The sequence below is a fragment of the Ceratotherium simum genome, chromosome 40 (genome assembly GCF_057802395.1).
Source record: "Ceratotherium simum simum isolate JZ-2026a chromosome 40, ASM5780239v1, whole genome shotgun sequence".
NCBI classification, from domain to species: Eukaryota; Metazoa; Chordata; class Mammalia; order Perissodactyla; family Rhinocerotidae; genus Ceratotherium; species Ceratotherium simum.
This window is the reverse complement of record NC_141939.1, coordinates 3,251,535-3,275,839: the sequence shown is the minus strand read 5'-3', so window position 1 is coordinate 3,275,839 and position 24,305 is coordinate 3,251,535. Positions and strand designations below refer to the sequence as shown.

General features: G+C 51.8%; 1 protein-coding gene across 1 annotated transcript; it reads left to right on the top strand.

Annotated features, from left to right (window-relative positions):
• The first annotated feature begins 1,095 nt into the window (after nt 1-1,095).
• On the top strand, nt 1,096-19,808 carry LOC101399670 (myelin and lymphocyte protein-like). Its single transcript, XM_087426358.1, has 4 exons — nt 1,096-1,229; nt 13,289-13,456; nt 14,628-14,753; nt 19,004-19,808. Exons 1-4 carry the CDS (start codon nt 1,155-1,157, stop codon nt 19,055-19,057), a joined length of 423 nt encoding a protein of 140 aa, XP_087282484.1. The 5' UTR covers nt 1,096-1,154; the 3' UTR covers nt 19,058-19,808.
• Nucleotides 19,809-24,305: the final 4,497 nt, after the last annotated feature.

Here is a 24,305-nt window from a genome sequence, read left to right as displayed (position 1 = left end):
GGAGATTTCCTTCACAAATGTGAATATCACTTATAAAGGGTAACCAGAACTAAGAATGGGCTTAGCAGGGACCCTCCTAGATACCCGGAGATGTCTATGGTAATGGCCTGTTCTGGGGGCAGGCCTCCCATCCCAAACTCCTTTGGTCAGTTAGTGGAGGTGGGGGCCAAAGTGTCTTTCAGGCAGAGACATATTTTGAGGTGGCCAATTCCAATCCCCCATAGTTACTAGCTGCTTAATCATCAATGGCTAACTCTTTGCTGGTTTCAATCCCACTGCAGAGGCGCAGGGCTGCCAGTGTGAGAGAAGGGCCCAGATCTGCTCTAGGAGGGCCCCTTCCTGTCGGTTGGATTCAGTGCAGATCTGCCCCAGCAGCAGCAGCAGCAGCACCACCACCCCTCCTCTGGGGCCGGCAGAGCTGAGAGCAATGTCCTTCCCTCAAACAGACAGACTTGAAGCTCCAGCACCCAGGGGAGCGGATCGCGGGTGCAGGGTTCCCGGCGTGGGCTGTGAAGTTGTGGGGAGAAGGGGTGGTGGCCAGAGCTGGTCTCAACGCCTCCCCTGCAGACCCCCAGCCTGCAGCTGCAGACAGGACTAGGACCTCATCCCACCGGGAGCCTGGAGGCAGAGGTCGCGCACCCAGTGGAAAGACGACGACCCAACCTAAGAACAGTTAAAGCAATGATCTCCAGAGAGGTGCCACGGTGGGGAGTTTTGGGGGCCTAGTTATTGATGGTTATCATTCTTAAGGGATGGTGATCCCCTGCGAAGAATTCAAAGCTTGAGAAGTGCTTCATCAAAGTGGCTCTTCCTGCTCCCCACGGCAGTTGGCACGCGGAGTTGGGACGCAGGAGCCAGGCCCCCGCCCCCAGCTCGGCAAGCCGGCTGCGCGCCCTCAGGGTGGTTCCCGGTGGTTCAGGGCGGCGCCTGAGGCGCTCTCGCCGGGTCCCTTGGGGCGCGCACCGCTGACTGGGACCGGGTGGGGCGGGCGGTGGCTCGGACTCCTCCCTCCTGGGCCCTGGGCGTCTCTGCTCTTAACCTGTGGGCGGGGGCGCCGGGGGCGCCGGGGCCACTGGGCTCTGCCGAGCAAGCGAGCGGTCAGCGCGGAGCCAGAGCCGCGCGTCCTGTCCCCAGGCCGACGCCAGCATGCCGCCATGGACGACAGACCCCTGCCCAGCGGCTTCGCTGTCTTCACCACCTTCCCCGAGCTGCTCTTCATCTGGGAGCTTGTGAGTGGCTGGCGCGCAGAGCCGGGGCGGGGGCGGGATGGCTCGTGCCGCGCACTAGCACGGGGCTCCGCATGGCTGACCCGACCAGATCCACAAGTTGCGGGGTCCCAGGAGCATCGGGATAGCGGGGCCAGGGTGAGGAAGTCTCTCCCCCACCACAGCCCTTTGGCGCCCTCTAGACCTAGGACAATGGGGGAAACAGTGTCCAACACCCATGGAAAAACCAAGATCGCAGCGTGGGTCAGATGCTGGAAGCGGGCCAGGGTCCATTCCTTGCGCGCTGGCTCCGAAGCTGCGCTCCCCACCCGCTTCACACGGGCCGCGCAGAGGAAGCCCTTGTTGGAGAGCGACGTCCTTGTAGAGGCGCCCAGCTTTGTCCAGGGTTAGGATTTCGTTTACAAAAATCAGCAAAAGAAACCAGAGTATCACCAACCGAGGTTTGGGGATTGGGCTGGTGTAGGAGGAGCTGAATCTGGAGTTTTCTGTTCTGGCCTTGAAAGTTTCTGGTGAGAGAACATATTTGAGACAGCTCTGATCTGGAAATAATAAAACAGGCCTCCGTTTGCTCCACCACAGTCATTCTGCCCTGTGTGTGGAATGAGGGGAGTGGGGGGCTGGCCCGAGGGGTCCTCTGCCTTGGCTGACCTGAGCAGTCAGAAGGCCTCTGTATCTGTAGTTAGTCTCTTCCTAGGCTGGAGCCGCACAGCTCTGCTGGTGGCTTCAGGAAAGCTTTTCGTACCCTGGGCTCCTGGTAAAGTGCTCACTGTGTCGCCAGGCTTCAGACCACCCTCAGCCTAAACTCCCCAGGGGCCACAGGCCCTTACCTGGGAGGGGGCAGGCCATGTGTATTCCGTGGGTGTGGAGCCTTGCAGCCACCGAGACTCCTTTCCTGCACTCCTGCTGCAGAAGAGTTGGTTGGAAAAGAGTACGTCCAAAGCTGACTGTTTAAAATCGAGACCCCAGCTTTTTATTCCCCAATTGGAGGCGGAGGGTGTGGACAGCAAAGGAGCAGGTTCTGTCGTCCATGGAGGGTTTGGGGAAAGGGCTAAGGGACCGAGGTTGCCTGGTGGCCCCATATCGCTGCATTTGTGAGAGCTGAGTTGAGCTCACACCTGCATGTATCCAGAGTGACTTCAAGTCCTGAGGCTAGAGCCAGAATCAAGGAGTGACATCTAGGAGAAACCCTGGACACCACTGTGCCCATTCCCACTATTTATAGATGGATCAGCAGATCGCCTCCAAGTTTCTCGTTTGGCTTCCAGGGCCCACAGGGTGGGGTCCACTCCCCTCCCAAAGCAGAGACACTGCCCACAGGAGTAGGGAAGGGCGATGGCTCAGGGCGGGGCATGGTCACCTTACCCTGGCCCAGCACCTCTACCCCAGAGCTCCTGACCCCTGAAAGCTGCAGGGTCCCCACAGGAAGTGGAAGGCAGCCCAACCAGGGGGTGTGACCCTGCCTCTCTGAGCACCCCCAGAGCCCCACAGGCCGCGCTGCTGTTGCAGGCAGTGGGGTCACAGGTGCACCCCCATACAGGCCCCGGTGGAGTGTCCAGTGTCTCCCCTTCCCAACAGCTGCACCCAGGGCTCTCCTTCTGGCCTGTTCCCTCCTCCCCATCCAAGGGGGACATTTCCTTCTGGAACCACAGCCTGTGATTCTTTTTCCTCCTCCTCCTAAGCCAGGGGCGTCATGACACTCCGGTCACCATTCACAGAACAGGATGTTAACATAGGGTGCTTTGTGTCTCAGCTCTGGCCAGGGCCCCAAGAGGAAACTTCTCTCACGAAGCACCAGGAGATACCCCCCCACTGTCAGAATTTGGAGGGAAATGCCTGAAAAGGGGCTGTGAAATCATTAGCCCAGCTCCCTCCTCCCCAGCGGATAAAAGGAGTGGAGCCACAGAAAGAACGGCTGGGAACTCAGAGAGAACATTTCTTTGGGAAGAGCCTGCTAGGAGTGCCACCCACCTCTCCCAGGGCAGGCGTCCCCTCATTGCATGTGCCCCTCAAGAGCTTGGGGACTCAGAGGAGCAGGGTCAACTGGTGGGAGGCAATGCTTGCAGGGTGCACTTTTTGGGGTGAGGGTGCAGTGGGGGTGGGGTGGGAGAGCCACTGGGAATTGGTTTGCAGTTTCCATTCTTTTTTTTTTTTTTTTTTTTGGTGAGGAAGATCAGCCCTGAGCTAACATCCATGCTAATCCTCCTCTTTTTTTTTTTTGCTGAGGAAGACTGGCTCTGAGCTAACATCTATTGCCAATCCTCCTCCTTTTCTTTTCCCCTCCAAAGCCCCAGTAGATAGTTGTATGTCATAGTTGCACATCCTTCTAGTTGCTGTATGTGGGACGCGGCCTCAGCATGGCGGGAGAAGCGGTGTGTCAGTGTGCACCCGGGATCCGAACCCGGGCCGCCAGTAGTGGAGCACGCGCACTTAACCGCTAAACCACGGGACCGGCCCTGCAGTTTCCATTCTTACACTGACCTGAACATAGTAGTTACTAAAATGAGCCTATTTCTTTCTTTTTTTTTTTTCAAGTCCAATATATTGATAAATGGCATGAGATAATTTTGCTTTACGTTTTCACATTATTTTCATGTAGCATTTAATAGATTTGTACAACGTAATATTATCTATTTCTACAATTTTATCTAAAGTTGTTTCTTTTTTATTTTTTAATGAGGAAGATTGGCCCTGAGCTAAGATCTGTGCCAATCTTCCTCTATTTTGTATGTGGGATGCTGCCACAGCACGGCTTCATGAGCAGTGTGTAGGTCCACGCCCGGGATCCAAACCTGCAAACCCTGGGCTGCTGAAGCAGAGTGTGAACTTAACCACTATGCCATTGGGCCGGCCCTGGCCTATTTCTGTGACCCAAAGTGCCTGGGGACTTTTTATTATTTGAGGTGACCAAACAAGTCCTGGGACCTGCCCTAGATGTTCACCTGTCTGGGAACAGGGGCCCCAGAGCCAGGATTGGGCAGTGGGGTGGGCGGGCAGGATGATGGAGCAGCTTTCTGGTGGGAGGTCCACATTCTGCTCCATTGAGAAGGCCCCGTGAGGACTCCTGGGAGATGAGACACGTAGAGTCCGAGACCTGACTTTCCAGCACTGGGAGGAAACTGAGGCTCGGGGAGGGGGCAGCTTGCCCCTCAGTCTCCAGGGTGGTGCTTCTTGCAGTGACAGCAGATCACGTCCAGGTCTCTGCACTCGCCCAGACACCCGGGATGAACTTCTGCCCACAGCAGAAGGACCATGAACAGGTGCCCTGCCCACCTGGGAGCCCTGGGCAAGGCCTGGTTCCCTTCTCCCCCCAGGGAGTGAAGGGACAGCTCAGAGCCACCGGGGGGCTCACACCACCCTGGGCCTGCTTGTCAAATACACACCCTGGAGGTTCTGAGTCACTAGGTCCCGGGCGGGCCGAGGAATCGGCATTTCACAGCACAACCCTCATTGATTCAGCAAGGTTTGGAATGGTCATGGGTAGGCCAGCCCACCCCCTCGATGTTGTTATGGGGGGACAGGATAGTGGGGACAGTTCTCAGTGAGAGACTAGGGCAGGGAGCCAGGTGCCCTGAGGTTCTCCTGGGTTCAGGGCAGGTGCCCTCTCTGCACTGCCCCAGCCTGGGACCCCTCATACTCACCAGAGAGTGGGGGCTGAGGCTGAACTTCCCTGGCTGTGCCCACTGACCCCTGGCCCTGTGTCATCTTCTTGTGTTGGGGGCCCCTCTCTGCAGCTGTTTAGAAGGGGCTAAGGATACTGCCGGGTTTTCTCCTTTCCCCCTCTCTAAAGGGAGAGGGAATTACAGGTAGAGGTCTCTCAGGGGTTTGTTTTTGGAGTTGAGAAGTGACTTCCGGTTTTTCTAGAACCAGAGGCCTGCTCTGATCAGCAGTCAGTGGCTGAGCTGTTCTCTGGAAGCTGCTAAGTGTGGTGATGGGGACTCTGGGGGGTCATGCATATGTCAGCACAACCAGGCTCCACTGAGAAAGATTGCTTTTAAGCTTTCCATGAGTCATTCCTCCATATGACACAAGTGGGGTAATGTGGAGGTGGCACGAGGCTCCCTCTCTGTCCCAGTGCTTCCAGGAGAGAGCAGGAGGACCCCAGATGCCATGGCAGGGGAGAGCTCATGCTCAGGTGGGGCCAGGGACAAAGGCTGACTGTTGGCACCTGCAGACCCACAGAGAGAGGAAAGCGCACTGGGCTGCTGGCCGAGGCCGCTTCTGCAGCCTCAGGAAGGGCTTGGCTTTGCTCTGGGCTCAGGCACATTCTCTGAAGGAAGGGCTGGGGTGGGGACTGGGCCCCCTGGGGCCTGCCTTAAGCTGGGATGGGCCAGCCAGTCTAGACGGGCTGGGGTCTGGGGGCTGACTCCTGATGGATTCAGAGCTGAGCCCTGGCTTCCACCTGTGACACAGGCCGTCTGGGGCTCCCTCCTGGCCTCTCAAGTACCAGGCCCTGGAAATAGTGTTTTGGACCAAAGGCCGCCAAGGGCAGGGCTGATGGGATAGCCCAGCAGGGGTTCTCCTCCATGCTGATGGATGGGGACGGTGGGTGAGGGGCCCCCTCGTCCCTGAAGCCCTAATGCCATGGGGAGGTGCAGGCCGACTCCCCACAGGTTTCAGACTGTTCTCGGGAGAACGGAGCAACTCCCTGGATTCTCTGCATCATGGGGCTATGACTTGTGTTCTAGATTCTGGTGGAAGGTTTGCTTCCTGGTTGGCTCCTGTTGGGCACCAGCATCATAATGACTTCCTAGGGTGACGTACTGGCCTTGATTCTCCGCTCCAGGCTCTCGCCAGTCCCAGCTCAGTAATAGCTACTGTTCTGCCCACACTGGGGCCACACAACCCTGTGTTGATTCAATTCAATGCACCAAGGCCCTAGGGCCTGAGGAACTGTGTAGGAACTAAATGAAAAGCCTTGTCAGCAGCCAACACACACTGATAGGCACAGGCAGGGGGAGGAGGAAGGCCCAGGGCCACATAGCCAGTCTCAGCTGACCTGAAACTCCACACCAGAGCCCCACTCCTGTTAGAAGGCAGTTGGGCTGTGAGGGGAGAGGGGGGGGAGAGGAGGCGGAGGGGGAGGACCCCTGAAACTCCTGGGTCCCACTTAGAAGGAGGCCCTTAGAGGGCCCAGGGTACAGGCTTTGGGGGGGGGGCGTCACTCCAGGAAAAGAGCAAAGGAGGAAGGACAGAAGGTGAAGCCCACCTCCCTACCCTGTTAGTAGGGGTTGGGGTGGGGGTGACAAGGGTCGTGTTGATGGTCCCGGGGATGAGGACCACGGGACCGTGTCTGCTGAAGAGGGAGCCATGCCCTTCAGGGTTCTGATCTTTTCTTGTGTTTTGGTCTTAAACACAAACCCTGGTGTTCTTTCCTCTGAAGGAACAGAGCCTGTTGAGCCAGTGGAGGGCTGGGGAGGGGAGCCTGCCTCCCATCGCCTCCTCATCTGTGATCTCTTCTCCTCTAGACCCAGGGCAGTTGGGAGCAGGATGACGGCTAAGGGGCTAGTCTCCTCTCCCCCCATGTTACTATTCTCATGGCCATTTCCAAAGCCGAGCCTACACTGGGGAGATTTCATGGTGAATGGCCTGTGGGTCTCCTTGGGTACCTGCCACATGCAGGGACGTCCTGACCTGGCTCCACAACCAGCCTGTCAGAGCCGGCCCTCAGCAGCTGTGGAATGTGAGCAGGCCACTGCGCCTCAGTTTCTGCATCAATGAAATGGGGCTGTAATAGCACCCACCTCAAGGCTTGCTGTGAGGGGTAAGTGTAATGTCCACAGAGCTCTTCAAACAACGTGGTGCACACACTCCTGCTCAGTAGCTATTATGTGCAATTATCATTAATTTACTAATAAGTCAAACACCTGCCCCGAGATCCACTGGCCAATCCGTGCTATAAGGGGGCAACTGCAGGAGGGGCTGTGAGGCAATCCCTCGCCACCTATGACCTTAGATGACCTTCCCAGTCAGGGTTCGTGGGACAGGGGAGAGTGAGATTTGGGGGTGGGTGGGGCTGTGGAGGGGAAATGTGACTTGTCCCTGCGGTCTCCAAGTACTGCACAGACAGCACCCTCTGTAGGGCTTTCCCAGTGGCTCCTCTGCTTGGAGCTACACCTGGTCAGCCCAATGGGGTGGCCAAAGGGAAGAGAGGGCTGTCTGGTCCTCTGCTGCCTTCTGCCTTGGCGGTGGGGACTTCCTGAGCCTCTCTAGCACGGCCCTGCCCGCCTGGTGCCAGGACAGGTGGGGAAAGCTCTGTGAATCCTGAGTGCAGAGCAAAGTGCTGCATCTGCCCGAAGGTGAAGGAGCCAGTCACCAGAGGGCCCGGGATTAAACCTTTCAGAACTGATCTGTCATCGGTGTCACTGCATCACCGTCTGGGCGGGCACTGGAGCAGGGAGAGGAGAGCCTCTGCACAAAATTGTGCCCCACCTCCCCCAGCCTCCACCCTGCCCTGCAGCTGCTTGGTGATAAGTGAGGGACAGTTGGACTGAGGGGCCTGGCAGGAAGGAAGCACCCAGCTTTTATGTCTTAGGAGTGTTTCCAGAACCAGCCCCACAGTCCTTGCTGCTCTCCATTTGTGGCACTCCTTTGGTGCAGGTGGCAGTGCGGGGGCTAAGTCCTCTGTCCTTCAGGCCCGGCTTACCCAACACCTCCACCTGGAAGCCCGCTCAGCAGGCCCCCCTCTGCTGTTCTGCAGGCCCCTGCTTGTGGTCTGTCTCCTGCCTGGAAGCTGAGTCTGCCCATGTGCGAGGCAGGACCTGGAGAGGCATCTGGGCAGCATTGCTGGAGAGCCAGGCAGGGCATGGAGACAGCAGGTGTTTCTTCTGCTGTCTGACGGGAGTTAACAGAACATCATCCACAGGCTCGTGTTGTGGAAACACATTCCCAGGCCTTTGGCAAAGAGGCCGGGCGGTCTGTCCCTTGTCCTGTGACTCTGCTTCTCTCCTGTCTAGTCAGACCCTGGGCCAGAGACCTGGGCACTGGTGTTTCTCCAGGTGTCTCAGGTGATCTTGGTGTAGACTGAGGCCTGAGAGCCACAGAGCGTTAGCCCAGGCCCCACCCCCATTTCCTAGCCTGGGGACCTGGGGCCCAGAGAGAGAGCTCAACCCTGGTGACACTAGGGCCACCTGACTTAGAGACCTTTGTCTGAGACCACCCTAGCCAGCTGTGCCCTCTGTGGTGTGGAGGACGGTGACCCGGGGACAGGTGGGGGTGGTGGGAAGTCTGGCCTGTACTGTAGACAGAGATGAAGGCAAACTGAGGCCGTGTGTGTGCGTAAGGTTGTCAAGACAGTCGCCTCTGAGCATCTGTCACCTGGAAAGTGGAGCCGCTTAGAGTTTTCTGTACGAAGGGAAATGCTTGACCCTCACCTACCCCTTTGCTCTTGACAATATCTGTCCAGTGGGGTCCTGAGGCCAGGATGGGTGGATGCTCCCTGCCCAGGAGGCCTTCTCTCCCGGGGGTGGGCGCAGCGCCCGCGCTCTGCTGCTCTCTGCACACTGAGTGGGGGAGCACGGCAGGCACGGGCTGTGTCCACGATTCACGCTGAGTCCCGGCTTTCCCCTGAGCGGGGCCTCGGAGGCCTTCACACCGGCCCCACGGCCAGTGCTGTCTCCAGCTCTCCCTCCTTCGGCCCCATCTCCTGCCGCTCCTTGTCCCCCACCTCGTGCGCGGCTCCCTGGCCGTCTGAGCCCTCACTGTGCTTCAGCTCCTCTGGACGCGGCGTGTACTCCCTCCTCCCCCGGAGAGCTTCTTCCTGACCCTTTGGCCAGGTCAACCAGCTACGGCCACCTCTCCCCTCAAGACCCGATGGGGCCGTGACCCAGTCCAGGCTGCTTTGCCCCCTCGGGGCTGGAGATCATCCTGCATTGTAACTGGCTGCCTCTGCGTCTGTCTCCTCGGGGCTGTCACCTCCTGGGTGGGCAGTGTCTAACCCCAGTTGTTGGGTGGTGCTGGGCACGGTGCCAGAAGCTTCACACTCACATCCACAGTTTCAGCCAGTTTGCACCAGCCCGCGATGTGGGGAGACAGCTGCAAATTGCCATTTACAGATGAGGGAGCCGAGGCCCAAGTGGCCGAGTCACATGCTCCAGCCTCCTCCAGTACATTCGGTGGAGAGCCCCTCTCAAGGGTTCACGTGTGCCCCCGGCCTGTGCAGACGCTGTGTGGTGCAGGTGCTGCGGGGGCTGGCATGTGCCGGGAGGAGTGGAGCCTGCACACGTGCACAGCCGTCACAGCCGTTACCCCTTCCGACACGCATCTGCACTGGAATTCTCACAGCAGCGGGGTCTGTGTCCAGGGCACTGTCACAGACGTCTAGCGGGGAACAGACTCTCTCTATTCTCAGCCTCGTCTTTTTCCTTCTCCTCCCGTCCTCTCTTAGGGTTATTCTGCACCCACCTCAACCCCTCTCCCAGATGGTCCCCTGTGCAGGTCACCCTGCATTTCTCCCCTGGGCACCTGCTGGACAGGGCTGCGAGGGGTAGAGGGCAGGCCGACTGCCCATCTCCTGGGTGTAAACCCCCCGGGTGTAATTTTATTTCATCTGTGCTGAGGACATTCCTTTCACATGATGTGTCACTTAAAATATGTTTCTGGGACAGATGGGGCCTGGTGGCATGTTTCCTATGAGAACGTCCCTGGCACCAGAGGTTCCTCAGCTCATTCCTGTTGGAGGCTCCAGAGAGATGAGACACATTCACTCAGTGTCCCCAAATGGTGGGTCAGAATGGCTGATGGGGTGTGCTGTGAGGGTAGAGATAGTTTATAAAAATCCCTGTGAGGGAGAATTTCTCACCTTGAAAGACGTTACGCTAAATGAAAGAAGCTCGTCACCCAAGTCCACCTTTTATTATGTGATTCTGCTCATGTGAAAGTTGAGAACAGGAGGATCTATAGAGACAGGAAGTAGATCAGTGGTCCCTTAGGGATGGGAGGGGAGGGGACCCATAGCTAAAGGGCACAGGGTTTCTTTTGAGGTGATGAGAATGTCCTAAATTGGCTCTAGAGGTGATGTTTATACGTGACTGTGAATATCCTAAAAACATTGAATTGTACACTTTAAATGGGTGAGCTGTGTAGTATGTGAATTATCTCTCATTAAAGCTGTCTAAAAGAGAGAGAATTTCTCCCCACCATCTTACTATGAAACTTAGTGCTATAGATAAACCATACAAAGAAGAAAATTCAGCATGATTTTTAAAAGGACCTTTGCAAGGTGGTCCATCCAGATGGGTGACAGAGTCCTGAGGTACCAGGGGTCAGGGCTGGGATGGGGCACAGGGGGGCTTTGTTCCTGTGGACAGAGATTCTTCCATAGACCCCGGGAAGCTGCATAAGAGTGTGTGTGTGTGTGTGTGTGTGTTTGTGTGTGTGTGAGAGAGAGAGAGCGAGCATTCCTAGGGAGCTGGCACACAGTCTTCATCACACTGTGAGAGCACACGCCCACAGCAAGTGGAGAGTCGGGATTGACCTGGAAGCTTCCCTCTGCACTGGGTGCTGGAAGCTCAGCCCAGAGCTGGGGTCACGCTCGCTAGTGCACAGTCAGGACTCCGTGGCGACACTCAGTGTGGTGACTGCTCTGACTTCCCCTCACTTTTCCTGTCTTTGGTTCCTGACCGAGCCACACGGGAGGAATCGAGCTGAAGGAGGTGCAGTGAGCTGAGTTTGCAGACCAGGCTCTGAGAGCCGCCTTCTCAGATTTTACCATTTCCAGGCACCACCTGTGCATTCATTTACCTCCTATGTGTTCTACAGTTAATTTTTTTCTAAAATAACTGTATTATTACCTTAAAAATAAAACCATGCCCTTCTCCAGATCACCTTTGCCTGCCCATTCTTGGAGCTCCTGTTCTAGGGGAGTCCAGACACCTGGCTCCACCTGAGCCCTTCTCCCTGCCTTAGTCAGAAAAACTGAAGACAGTGACAAAGAGAACCATTTTCCTGATGTGGCATTCAGTGTCCCTCAATGCTATATCCATTGGCCACAGACAAGTGCGTTGGGTCTGCTGAGTCCCACATGGGATTCCATAACGGAGGGCTCCCCCCTCCACGTGCAAGGCCAGCTGTTCCTTTGGGATTTGGTCCATCAGTCGCGTGTTTAGGCACAGCCCTCTCAAGTAGACCCTGAGGGCCAGGTAACTAACTCGGACACTGACACACGCTGGACACGCCTTCCCTGTGTCCCACACCCCAGATCAGCCATGAGCAGGGGGACCCTCACCCCCTCCCTCACCTGGTCAGGGGCAGTGCCATTTTGTAACTAACCAGATACACCTGTCTTGTGCTGAATGCTGCAAAGGAGAATACAGGGCTCCCTGAGAGCATGTGAACAGGGACCTAACTCAGATTGGTCCTCTTTGGATGGTCACTGGTTGACCAGGCAAAGGGCACTTAGGAGAATTGTGTCCCAGGCCCTTACCTCTGACCACGAGATGGGCATGCAATCCTCCCTCTTCTCCATGCCACACTCTGCTGCCTCCTAAATCCAAGTCCATCTCAGCCATCAGCACGCTCATGTCCCTTGTCAGTGCCCGTTATAGAAAAGGCCAAGTAATCTGTTTGATCATAAAGGCGACTATGGATGAGATCGACACACACATCTTAGTCTATGGCAGTCTGAGGATTTGTATTTAAATTTGTATTTAGCTGATTTAGCTCGAATTGCTATAGGGTGTAAATAGTGTCCCACTGACTCTGTCACGTGCCTTCCTTCAGGCAATCTCAGATTCATCAGTAGAAGGAGTCTTCTGGTCAGAGATGCCCAGATCTGATTCATGAGGCTGAACTTGGTTTTGATAACTCCAGATTCTTCATTGCACTGACTTTTCTACCCAGATGTGATTCTCTCCTGATGCTTCTCAGCTCACAGGCTCGGAGAACACCTGTGAGGACAGTGGTACCTCTCACCCAGCAGGTGGGCAGCGGGTACAGGAGACGAGGACAAGGTACCACTTGAGTTCACACCACAGGGATGTAGGACTGGGGGGGCAGCCCGTCCTCAGGCCCCAGATGCTCAGGAGGATGATACCAAGGGTCACAGTACCTTGGAACCTCTGACTGCAAAGCCATCTCCAGCCATGTCCCAGCCCACTCCCAGCACAGTCCTTATCCGGGTGGGGACAGTGGATGAGGCTGAGCTGATGTCACTGGGATGAAGAGGGACAAGGAGAAGGGGAGAGAAGTGCAGAGAATCCCAGCTTGGGGTGTGCTTGTCCACAGGGGGAGCGGGACTGTGGCACTGAGGGGTATTATGACCCCACATCTGTCGCTACACTCAGCATTGATTGGGGCTCACTGACCCTGTGAGCATCAACTGGGGTGTCTTCTGGGTAATGAAGGGGAAGTGCTTCTCTCATGCGCATCCTCGGCCACCCGAGGAGACGGGGCTGACCTGGGCCCTCTCTTCAGCCCCAGCTCCAGCACTCAGAGCACTTCTTTGATGTGGGGACTTAAGGTATCAAATTTTTAAAAAATGTGCTAGTGACATAGTGTGCCAACTTTATTTTGCCAATAAAGACCAAAAGAATCTTTTGGTCACTACCATTTCATAAAAGAAAGGATATTTTTACATCAAAAATACTAGGAAGCATATAATCACAGAATTAGCCCTCCTAATGATAATACTGGATGGCATAAGTCCTTTCTTGGGAAGATGAATTACTTAACTTTCACATGCCTGAATTTCCCCATCTGACAAATGGGTCAGTACCTTGCTCATAGGGTTGTGTGAGGATTAAATGAGTTAATGTTTGTAAAGTGCTTAGGTCAGTGCCTGGCATATAAATGTGATCTAAGTGCTCATTAAATAAAAAAATTAAAATGTATTTAAAAAGTGAATAAAGGCAAGCAAGCAGAGGATTGGGAAAGACTGAGATTGGAGATCCAGGATAGAGCCTTGGGGGATGAAAGAGTCATTTTTGGTGAGGAAAATGCCCACCACTGTTCTCTGCCTCCTTCCTGTTTTCTGCCCCTCGTGCCCCAGCGTGACCTCTGGTTCTGGCCCTTCCTGGGCGTGGGCTCTCCTGGTCCAGTGCTCACCCCTGCCCTCCTTCCCTCTGCAGGTCTTTGGGGGCCTGGTGTGGATGATGGTCACCTCATCCCAGTTGCCCCATCCTCTCGTCCAGGGCTGGGTGGTGTTCGTGTCTATGTTCTGCTTCATAGGCACCACTGCCCTGCTCCTCCTCTACCTAACTGGCGCCCACGGTGGTGAGGCTTCCTGGGTCTCGCTGGTGAGTTGCATTCCTGGATGTTTGAAGGGGGGTAGTATTGGACTCTCTCCCCTGGGAGGCTGGCTTCTCCAGCGCTGGGTGAGGCTGTAGATGTCTCCCACACGTGTTCCAAGGCTGGGCTGACCAGCCTTCAGCTCCGAGTGCACAGCAGCCCAGGGCTCCTGCAGCAAGGTCAGGAGGAGGTGAGGGCAGAGGGTGGCTGTCGCTGTCTGATCCCATTGGGGCTGCTCTGCCTCCTCCTGCAGGACGGCCTTTTCATGGGTAACCAGCAGCCCAACCCCACTCCCATCCCACCTGCACCTGCCAGGGCCTGTTGGCACCTCCTATCGTCCAGGAGGGCTGGGTTCCATCTCAGGGGAGCAGGGTCGTGGGGACTGGCCTTGGCTGCCCGTGTGAGGCCCTGTTTACTGCCCAGCTCCCAGTCACAGCCTTCTAAAGCCGGGTCACCAGAGAGGGGCTTGGTGGGGGAGAGAGATGGCCTGTGGTCTCTTTTCCATATAAATTCTCTCTTGAGGCCCATGAAGAGGGTGAAACTTACTCATGGACCTCTGCCCCTTATGTCCCCTGGAAGGGGTGGGGGCCATTTGGCCAGGCCTCTCACTCTCAACAGGTCTCCTACTTAGACTTGTGAAATCACCTCCAATTTACAGCTACTCAAAACCCCATTCTAGTACTTTTTGCTTGTAAACATACCTGGATCCCCCTGCCTCACCCCCCGAAAAAATGAACAACAACAAAACAACACGGAAATGGCCTGGGCCTCTCTCACCTGCACTGGTCACCGAGGCCACATCTGAACCAGGACTGTGACCATGGATGACACTCCTCAGGCCCAGAACCAGTTTCTACCTATTCAATCACAAGCTGCCCCCTCACTTGATCCCCCCTCAAGGGAAAGCAGCGTCCCTTCTCCACTGAAGTCCTTACTCTGCCCCCAAACCAGTGAGACAAAACTCAGCTGGACAAAGGACCCCTGTGAGGAGGGGGGTGGGGATGTGGTGATGGGTGGATGGGGTGGGGGAGTCAAAGGAAGTAGCAGAAGATGACCAAGGGACCTGAGCCATGCCAGGCAGGGATGGATGGGGTGGACAGGCCCTGCTGGGACCACAGCTGCCCCAAGTCTACATGTCTGGGCTCCTGATCTCTCTGACAACCCTTACTGGCCTTGCAGGAAGCAGCCTACCACTGTCTCGCCGTCCTGCTTTACTCTCTGTCCTCAGTCCTAGAAATTCTGGCCACCACCTACATGCAAGATGGCTTCACATATGAACATTACCTTGAAAACATCTCTGCTGTGGTGAGTCCACCAGTCAACTTGCGCTTGTTCACAGCTGCCACCGCCCGCTGACAAGGGGTCTGAGCAGAAGGCTGCCTGAGCCCTCCAGTCTTTTTTTTTAGTTGAGTAACTTTTGAATAAAATAAAGCTCCCCCTCATTTCTGAAGAAACAAAGCCCCAGAGAAGGGAAGGGAAGTGCCCAAGACTGCCTTCATTATTTGGTCAGTACTGCCCTGCCCAGGCCTGGGCTGGCCCGGGGGTCCGTGTCTGGGTGGGCTTTGCGGAGGGCAGATGTGTGAGGAGACATGAGCGCTGAGTGCCCGGCACTGTCTGAGCTCTCCGTGAACAATCGTATTGAACCCTCATAACAGCCCTGGGAGGTAGGTGCTGTTATCATTCCCATTTCACAGATAGAGAGCAAGGGCACCAAGAGCATGGATAACCTGCTCCTGATCACCAGGAATTGGTGGGGCTGGTGTGCAGGCCAGGTGCTCTGTCACCCACACTCAGCACCAGTTTGGAGCAGTGAGTCTGCCCACTTGGGTCTCCTGGCTCTCCCTGAGTGGTCTTCCGTGGAAGCACACAGTCAGGCAGGGAGCACTGAGGCCTGGGATGGAAAATCGAGTGACCAGTGTCTCCCCAGGCCCTGGTTCTGGGGCTGGGGCTGTGGGGAGGCCCTTCTGGGCCCAGCGAGTCCAGACCCCCAGCTGTGGGTGTTTGCTGCTGTGATCAGGCCCTCAGCTCTTCATGACGGTGTCTCCTGCCCCACAGCACTGAGAACCTGTGGGAGGAGGAGGGGCCGGAGGTCACGTCTCCACTAATTCCCTGTGCAGGTCCCTGGTGCTCTCTGGGCCTCGGCTTGCTCATCTATGAAATGAGACGGTAATTCTTGCCCATTTCCCTCGAGGACTGCAGAGATATTAAACAGCTTCCTCCCGAGGTCTCACAGGCAGCACCGGGTGGAACAGGGGCTTGAACCTCATTCACCCCATCAGCAGAACAAATGGGGGTGCCAACTGTGTGTCACTGGGGGGCACACTGGGTGCAGGTCTCCGAACTCTAAAAGGAACATGCTTCAACTGCGAGGTCAGACCCATTGATGGCTGAGGTCTTGTAATGTCATGACCTGGATTTTCTTTTTAATGGAATGGGTCAGAATGACAGGATAAAGGAATGTATTGTTCCATAAAACTTTTTTCCAGAGCTGTGCATGGGTGGGCTTGCACCAGTATGCTAACTCACCATGTCAAATGTATTTCTAGCCAAGGGTGTTGTTTAAGAAATAAGAAAAAGTTTCAGAAATAGCGCTTCTCAGATTTCTAGAGGTCAACCTAGGAATTGTGGAAATCCCGAGGTCAAACGTAATGACAGATCACAAGATGGCAGCTCCAGGTCCCAAAGCTGTGCCGTCCCCCCATTTTGGAAAGGACAGAGCCGAGGCCAAGAGAAAACCCACAGGGCAGGCACTGTTTGGCTCTGGGGGAATTTTCCTCAAAGCCTTGTCTGCTGGTCCCTGTGGGCCCGTCCTCTGCCCCGGGGAAGTGACATGCTGCTTTTATGCTCCCACCCTACTCCCCATGTCTATCAACACGGCCACCTCATGGTCCCTGCACAAGCTCAAATGTCCCACAAGGTGGGAATGTCCCCCGTATTGGCTCATCTCCCATGATGGCTGGTTTCTAAGCAGTAGCACAGCCAGGCAGCCCCTAGGTTGCTCTCTCTTCCCTTGGGAGGCTGGTAGTCCGCCTCCTCCATCATCCTTCAAATGACTCTGTTTCATGTCCCCCTCACCTAGAAAGACTTATGCCTTCCCCTATCCCAACCCCAGAAGCCGTCTCTCCAAACAGACATCAGCAAGGCATTTGACAACAACTTCCATAAAATTATTTCAGACAACAGTAATGAAATGTAGATGGAATGTCGCTAGTGGGTCAGCACTTGATGGAACAATCCAGATGGGGTGAATTAATGGCCCTGCCCACTGGACAGATCTCTCACTGAGAACCCCTGGGTTCTACCATGGGTTTTTTACTTTTTTTTTTACTTTTTCTCGAACTTTTATTTTTATCGAACTGCAACACACATCCAGAGAAGTGAGCAGGATGCAAGTGCACAGCTTGATGAGTTTCCATAAAGTGAACTCCTCTGTGTAACAAGCATCCGGATTAAGAAATAGAACATCATAAGAAGCTTCCAGAAATCCCCTTCTTGTCCTGCCCCCATCACTGTGCACCCACACCAAGGAGAACCACCGTCCTGATTTCCAGCTGCTTTGTTTAATTTTGCCTGCTTTTGAACCTCATGTAAATGGAATTACACATTATGTATTCTTTTATGTCTGGCTTCTTTCTCTCCACTGTAGGTGTGTGAGGCTCAGCCCCACTGTTGGGTGGAGATGTAGAATGTTTATTCTCCTTGCTGTGGAGTATTCCATTCATGACTACACCAGCGTCTCTTTATCCAGTCCACCATTGATCGTGTCCCCACTGTTTTTTAGTTGAGTTGGAGAAACATGACCATGCCCAGGCACAGTCGGGAGTGCCAGAATCAAGCATCATGATGTTTTCGGCAGGCAGGGGCACTGGGCTGAAACCACCAAGGAGAAATATGAGCCCGGTTCACTGTGAAGTCTCGCCTTTCTATTCAGAATATCAATTGTATCAGTGCACAGGGGAGGAGGAGTCATGATTACTCAGGAATTAACCCCAGACCCCGCCCAACCATCACATGCCCTTCCCGTGGTCTTGGGGATGGCCAGTCCAGGGTGTGGGAGGCGTCTCAAGACCTTCTCCCATACACCCCTGGCCTTTGGAAGCGTCTGGCCTGCCTCTCGCCCTCTGTGGTTCCTGATGGGGACCTGCCTCAAAAGCTGAGCTTCCCCCTCCTTTGCTGGCAGCACAGTCTCTGCACTGAAGGGACCCCTGGGATTGGTGGGAGCTGACTGAGGGTAGCTGGAAATTTCTGCAGAAATCTGGAGGTTTCTGGATTTAACAGGGGTGGGCAATAAGGGCAGCAGTTTAGGGAGAGGGGTTCCTGCGTCCCTTTATGTCCCTGGCTATCAATGTCCCCAAGGTGCCATTTCTTGCCCTCACTCGGAAAATAAGCCTGTTTCCTGTTCTTGTGGGGACTTCTGAGGCGCTTCTGCCCAGGGTTCTCAGGGGATCTGGAACAGCTCAGACAGTAAACTTCTCCCACCTGACGGGGAGAGGTGTTTTTCGGGGGGCTGCTCACACATGCGTGACTGCTCCTTTCAGCCAGGGTCCTTCAGAGTTCCCGGATGAGTTCTCTTAAATTTGTTATTAAATAACTGGGCTTACTCATCGCCTCTGGCCAATGAGGCTGAAAGGTTCACCTCTGTGTGGGGCAGGGAGAGAACAGGCTTGGGGACGGCTGGTGTTTATGGGCATTTTCAAGAGTCACAGAGGGTAGCCCCTAAATGCTGTGCCTGGGCTGGAAACTCTTGACCCTACGCCCAAGGTCACAGAACCAGGTGCAGATATTGGACTTGGGGGCGGATAAGCCTTTAGGAATAGATGGTGCCCACGTGACACAGCACGTCAGGGGCTTGACAGGCACAAAGTGACCATTTGCCACATTTCCAGGGCATTTGTTCCCAGCCCCCAAAATGGCTGACTGGATCTTCCCAGTAGCTTTCTCAGTCAGCACGCTCCTTTCTGCAAAAGCTCAAAATCCTCCTCCCCGTCCCTGTCCCTCAGTCCTGTGAGCCTGGCTCCCTTGCCCATGCCTGTGAAATTAAGAATCTTAGAACAAAACTCCTGAAAGGGGTCTGAGGATGTCCAGGCAGCCTGGAGACCTTAACCAGAGCCAGCAAACCCGTGTGTTCATATTCTCCTCACTGAGGCCGCTGGGATCACAGCTGGTGGACTCTGGTCTTTCTGGTGTGGAGGAAGCAGTTTTCCCATGGAGAGCAGTTGATACTCTCCTGTGAGTATCATTTGAGGGGCCTCTGAGGGCCCCTGTTTCCAGTTGGGTGGCACCAACATGATGATGTGAGGTGGCAGATAGTGGACCTTGCACGCCACATCCAGTGGATCGTTAGGTCACCTGGAGCTCTGTGCCACCAGCATTCTGGGGCCATATCTGTGCTCAGCAAGAGAGGATATCTGCCTGAGTGTTGGGAAGTGGTGGTCCACACACTTCAGGTCTGTCATCCTCGAGCCCACCATCCAAGCAGCCAGCCTAGCATGGACAGCCCATGCCTTGCCGTCTCCCCATGCATGCCCATTAATGGTCATTTATCTTGGTTTTAGGTATTTTCATGCATAGCTGCTCTGCTGTACATGGTCCATGTGGTGTCTCTTTAACCAGATGAAAGTTTTCAGAACTTTAAAGCTGAAGACCTTTAGCTGAAAACAGATGGTGTTAACTGATCAGCCGCCTTCCAGCATAACTTTTTAGAATGCAGAAATACTCAAAATGGTGGAAAAAGGAAACCACAAGAAGAGAAACTCTCTGCATCTTGTGGGTGTTATGTTGACTCTCCCATATCCCTTCATGTCAAGGTTGGGGGCTTGCTGCATTTAACCCCCAACTACTGAGCCTTCTTTCAGGGTCATTTCCTGTTTGTGAAAGGGGGCGGTGGGGTGTGCAGTGGAGACTGTGATCTGAGAGACGATGAAACAAAGATCCCCTGCTGATCCCTGGACTGCATCTTGAGAACTCTCTACTGGAATTTTCCACAGGCTCTTTTGAGCACCCATCTGGTGGCGTGTTTTAAGTCTTCATGGATATTCTCCTGTCATAAGGAGTAAAACTCCCCCAACAAATATTTGTAGATGTCCACAGTGGAAGATGATAAACCTTTGAAATACTTTATAAAATGCTTTTTTTGTGTGTGTGTGTGAGGAAGATCAGCCTTGAGCTAACACCCATGCTGATCCTCCTCTTTTTGCTGAGGAAGACTGGCCCTGAGCTAACATCCATGCTGATCTTTCTCTATTTTACATGGGATGCCGCCACAGCATGGCCTAACAAGCGGTGCATCAGTGCGTGCCCGGGATCCAAACCTGGGCCGCCAACAGTGGAGCGCGCACACTTAACCACTCCGCCACAGGGCCGGCCCCTATAAAATGTGTTTATGTTCAATACCTTTGTGGGGTGTTTTTTTGGTTTTGTTTTTAATTTCCCAGTATCAGGAACACCATCAATCCAGCTTCCTTTCTGAGGAATCCTTTGGCTTATTTGGAATCTCTAGAGGTGGCATCAAATGGCATTTCAGATGACAGCTGTGTGTGCTTGGCTACTGCACTCAGGGAGCCCGGCGCTTGGTCTCCCACTCTCCCCACTACCAGGGGCGTCAGATGGCTTCACCCTCTCTGGAAACTTGCCAATTGCCAGCCTGGGGGTCTCTTCTTTTTCCTGCAAGACAAAGGGGTCTGTGCTCAATTAGGAAGTACTTAAGCCATAAGAAAACAAGGTGCAGAAGTTTCTTCTCACTCTGTGAAGCTGATCAGAAATGTTCTGGGAAGCGGGCTCTGTCTTCTGTTCCAATTAGTTATGTGGATTATAAACTGTTCTTAAATTTTATTTGGACCACTCTATAGGAGAGAAAGGGTACCAGACTGCTACTGAACACTAACACAGGTTGTTTTATCCACCGCATAAGGAGGGCCAATAACTAGAACACCAGGCTTGTGGCAAGCAGAGGTTTAACATTGAAAGACAGCCAGACGAGGAGATGGGAGTTAAAACTCAGATCCTCCTCCTTGAAGGGAAAAAGGTAGGGTTTTTTTTATGTGGTTTTAGGTAGGAGAAGGATAACATGTCCTGGAGTTTTAGTTAGGGGAGGGGCAGTATGTGGCCTTGCTGGTTGGTGCCTTCCCACGAGCCTGCTTTTGGCTTTGAAGACTGAATTTCTTTTCCCTTGACTGTCTGGCCTTTTCTATTTAGTATTTATCTTCAGCCTGCAATTGGCCTTGTGAGGCTGAATCTTGATGTCTGGACCTTGACTTCCTGGGAAAGACAGCTCACTCATATACAACAGAGGGATAGAAAAACCTGGTTAGTTTTGAGCAACAGTTGATTATGCTAAGTATGCACAGCTGAAGTTAGCAAAGCTTCTCTCAAATTTTTTTTTCCTCTTCTTTTAGCCCAGGAAAGTTTTTTCAACTTCTTTATTCTCAGTTTCAATCCCCACTCTCTTATGATCATTCCTCAATCTTGGGGAATAGGGTGAAGACTGGTCTAGCTACTTCCTGCTGTGAAAGGGCAAAGATCAGGGTCAGAGGAATTAAACTGTTCTACCTTTATTTTAAAATATTTTTGGGTACCAAGTGGGGAGAGCAAGATATGCTTTGCATGACTAATATTTTAGTAGTCTGATCAATGGCTTTGGACCAACATTTAAGTCCACATTTTATAATTACATAGATGACCACAATATTAGCAAAATAGACAGTCCAAATTGTAGTCTCCTCTCCAAAATGGACCTTAATCCTCAGGGAATCCAGGAGAAGAGGACTGTAAACCAATCAAGCTTAGTGTCTAGAACCTCAGGTGAAATGTGATGTAGCCAAGGAGACTGCTGTCTAATTGTGCAACAAATAAGGTAAGAACCTGGGAGTCATTTATTACTTATCTTTAGGAGACCGTCTTCTGACAGCAACTGGTGGTCTGTCAGAGATTCACTTGACCAGAGAGGTCAGTGTCTAGAGTATGAAGCCACCCAAAGTTTAGGTAATCTCTACAGAATGGTTCATGTTCCCTATGGCATTTCTTGTATGTTCCCATCTTGTGCTTCCAGGGTTTTCATTGGACCCGGTCTCCATGACAAAGATGGTACAGAGGAACATCTGACAGTGCCTAGTTCCTTAGTTCAAGTTCCTTCTAGGTCTTTCGGATCGTCTCTAGAACACAGGAAGGGTCTCCCAAAGTTAGGTCTATATTGTGTAAGTAACCAGGTACTTAATAAGAAGCGTTTCCACAAGAACAAAAAGAAAAACAAGGTTAACGGTTGGAGCAAATTATAAATCAATTTCTGAGCCCAGGGTACAGTCAGTCAAAAAGATCTCTAGATGTCAGGAGTGATGCATCCCGTGCAGTTTGAAATGTCTCTGATGATATCATCAGGGATTCAGGTAAACCTTTTGAGCAGTTTACACAGCAACAGGCATGAGGATTGTCCAAACATGGGCTATCATGGTGCACTCTCTTAAGTTGATATCAAGTCGTCCAGCTTCAGTTTTCAGGGCTTCAGGAAAAAGGGTGGTTTTAGTTCTCAATGTTTCCAAATGAAAAGGACAGAAAAAATTGAAAACATTAATTTGCAGATCTGTACCTGATATTTGAGGAGACTGGAGGAATTCAGGATCCAGTTCAGTTTACAGATAGAAAACAAAAACCTCAAGGACAATTAACAGAACTAGAATCTAATATCCACAAATGTGTATTATAGTTTCTGTTGAAATATAATTTTTCTCTCTAAAATCACCCTCATTTTTACAAAAGATAATCAAATGAAGACTCATTTGTTTGCAAAATAAGTCTAGTTATAATAAACTTGACCCAATTATTTACATAAGTGCAGCAAGAATAGCAATTGATCATATAGGCTCTTCTAAGTCTACTTTGCAGGAACTTTTTATAAGGAATCTCAGATTGAACTTTAAAGGACTCCTGAGGCAAGGAAAGCCATGTCAAGGACTTATCATCAGAGTCCACCTGCAATACCTACAGATTTGGGTGAACTCCTCCCTTCTTGAGGTCCACAACATATCCTGAGGTTCTTGCACCTGTCAGGGAAGTGATCTTGTTTACTCACCTTGTAAGGTTGATGGGAACCGTGTAAGCAAGGTACTAGGCCAATATTTCCAGGTGGCTTTATTTGTTCCATAAAGTCAATCCTTGTTCCTCAAAGCTGTTAGGTCATATCTGAGTTTATGCATGTTGTTTTCAAATATGACATTGCAGTCAAAGCCTTGGTAATGTAACTAGTGTTTTCAGTTGAGTCCTGCTATAAGGAGAACAGATTCTTATTGAATATATGCAAATAACTATTGCCATGACTATAAGAATACTCAATCATCAAGAGTTTTCAGATTCTGGAGGGATCAGATAGGGAGAAAAAGATAAATACTTCAATTCTGCTTATAAATTGCTAAAAGTCATAGTTCCCTAAAAGAAAAGAGAAAAATTTTCCTTAAATCTGGAAAAACAAGACATTAAAAAATCAGCAATATTTCACATAAAAAGTCATAAAAATTATAATCATCCTCATCAATTTGTTTAGTCCCATGTAATCACTTTTTGATCTTTTGTTAGCAGTTTTATGAGACCATCAGTTTCTCCACTAGAGTTCTGTAATTTCTTACCCAGCTCAGTTTCATAATCTGAAAGTTTATCAAAAATCTGTATTTTAGAATGTCAGAGTCCTTTCCTTGAATCTCTTTGAAGATGAAACATATTTGCAAAAACATCAGAGTAGAACAACTGTTTGCAAATAGTGAAATACTCAAAAATGGCAATTGAGAAAGACGCTTGGCTATTTCTGTGACATACAACACTTTGAGATAATAACTAGAACTATGACTGAAAACCAGGACAGATCAGAATTTTTGAAATGTTATATAATTTAAAAAAAAACCCTTATATTAGTAGCATTTACCCACACAATATAACCTAGGAATTTTTATCATCACTAATTTAATGTTTCCCATGTAATTTAACTTACCAAATAAGTCTAATTAGTTTAATATCTTTCTCTTCATAGAAAGAACTAATTATTTTTTGATAACTTCTGGGGCTGATTGAAAATTCTCAAAGTTTCCTTTTTAAGTCAAAAGAAAGACTTTAATTTTAGGGGAAGTTTGTCAAAAATATCAAAAGGCTTTTTTTCTTGCTGAGGAAGATTTGTGCTAAGATAACATCTGTTGCCAATCTTCCTCTTTTTGCTTAAGGAAGATTCAACCTGAGCTAACATCTGTGCCAATCTTCCTCTATTTTGTATGTAGCTCACTGCCGTAGCATGGCTGCTGACAAGTGGTGTAGGTCCACTCCAGGGAACTGAACCTGGGCTGCCAAAGCGGAGTGTGCTGAACTTAACCACTAGACCATGGGGCCGGCCCCTTCAAAAGGTTTTCAAGACACTTGGCCAAATTGGGAACAATACTTAGTTATCCATTCAATCAAGGTGACAACAGAAACAGTAAAAAAACCTTAATAGAGAGACCTCAGTCTTTTTGAATATAGGAAATTATTTTAACAAAACATAGATATTCTGTCTTTTAGGTAAATTTATTCAAAGGTAAAGAAAAACCTTTCATAACCTCTTTATCAAGAGCAGACCAAAAGTTCAAGAGAATTATCTTAAGAGAGAAGGCCAAATTCTAATTTCGCACCAGCTTACTTTTGATATTGAAACTCACCCATTTAGTTGAATTTATTTTAATCTCAGCCAACTTGACCATGCACAAAACTCCTCAGGGTTTTACTTCCACAAAGCTTCTGTCAGTTACATTCAGAATTTGTCCCATGTTTTCTTTCCTAGTACTTTAGGACAACTTTATCTTTCTTAACAAAACAAAACTATCTCTGTTCTTTATACCTTCTTTACTG

What these genes read in the sequence shown, in the direction of transcription:
- LOC101399670 (XM_087426358.1), top strand. Translation starts at nt 1,155, where the DNA reads ATGGACGACAGACCCCTGCCCAGCGGCTTCGCTGTCTTCACCACCTTC. An exon ending in TGCTCTTCATCTGGGAGCTT is followed by an intron (nt 1,230 to 13,288) that starts GTGAGTGGCTGG and finishes TTCCCTCTGCAG; the next exon opens with GTCTTTGGGGGCCTGGTGTG. An exon ending in AGGCTTCCTGGGTCTCGCTG is followed by an intron (nt 13,457 to 14,627) that starts GTGAGTTGCATT and finishes CTGGCCTTGCAG; the next exon opens with GAAGCAGCCTACCACTGTCT.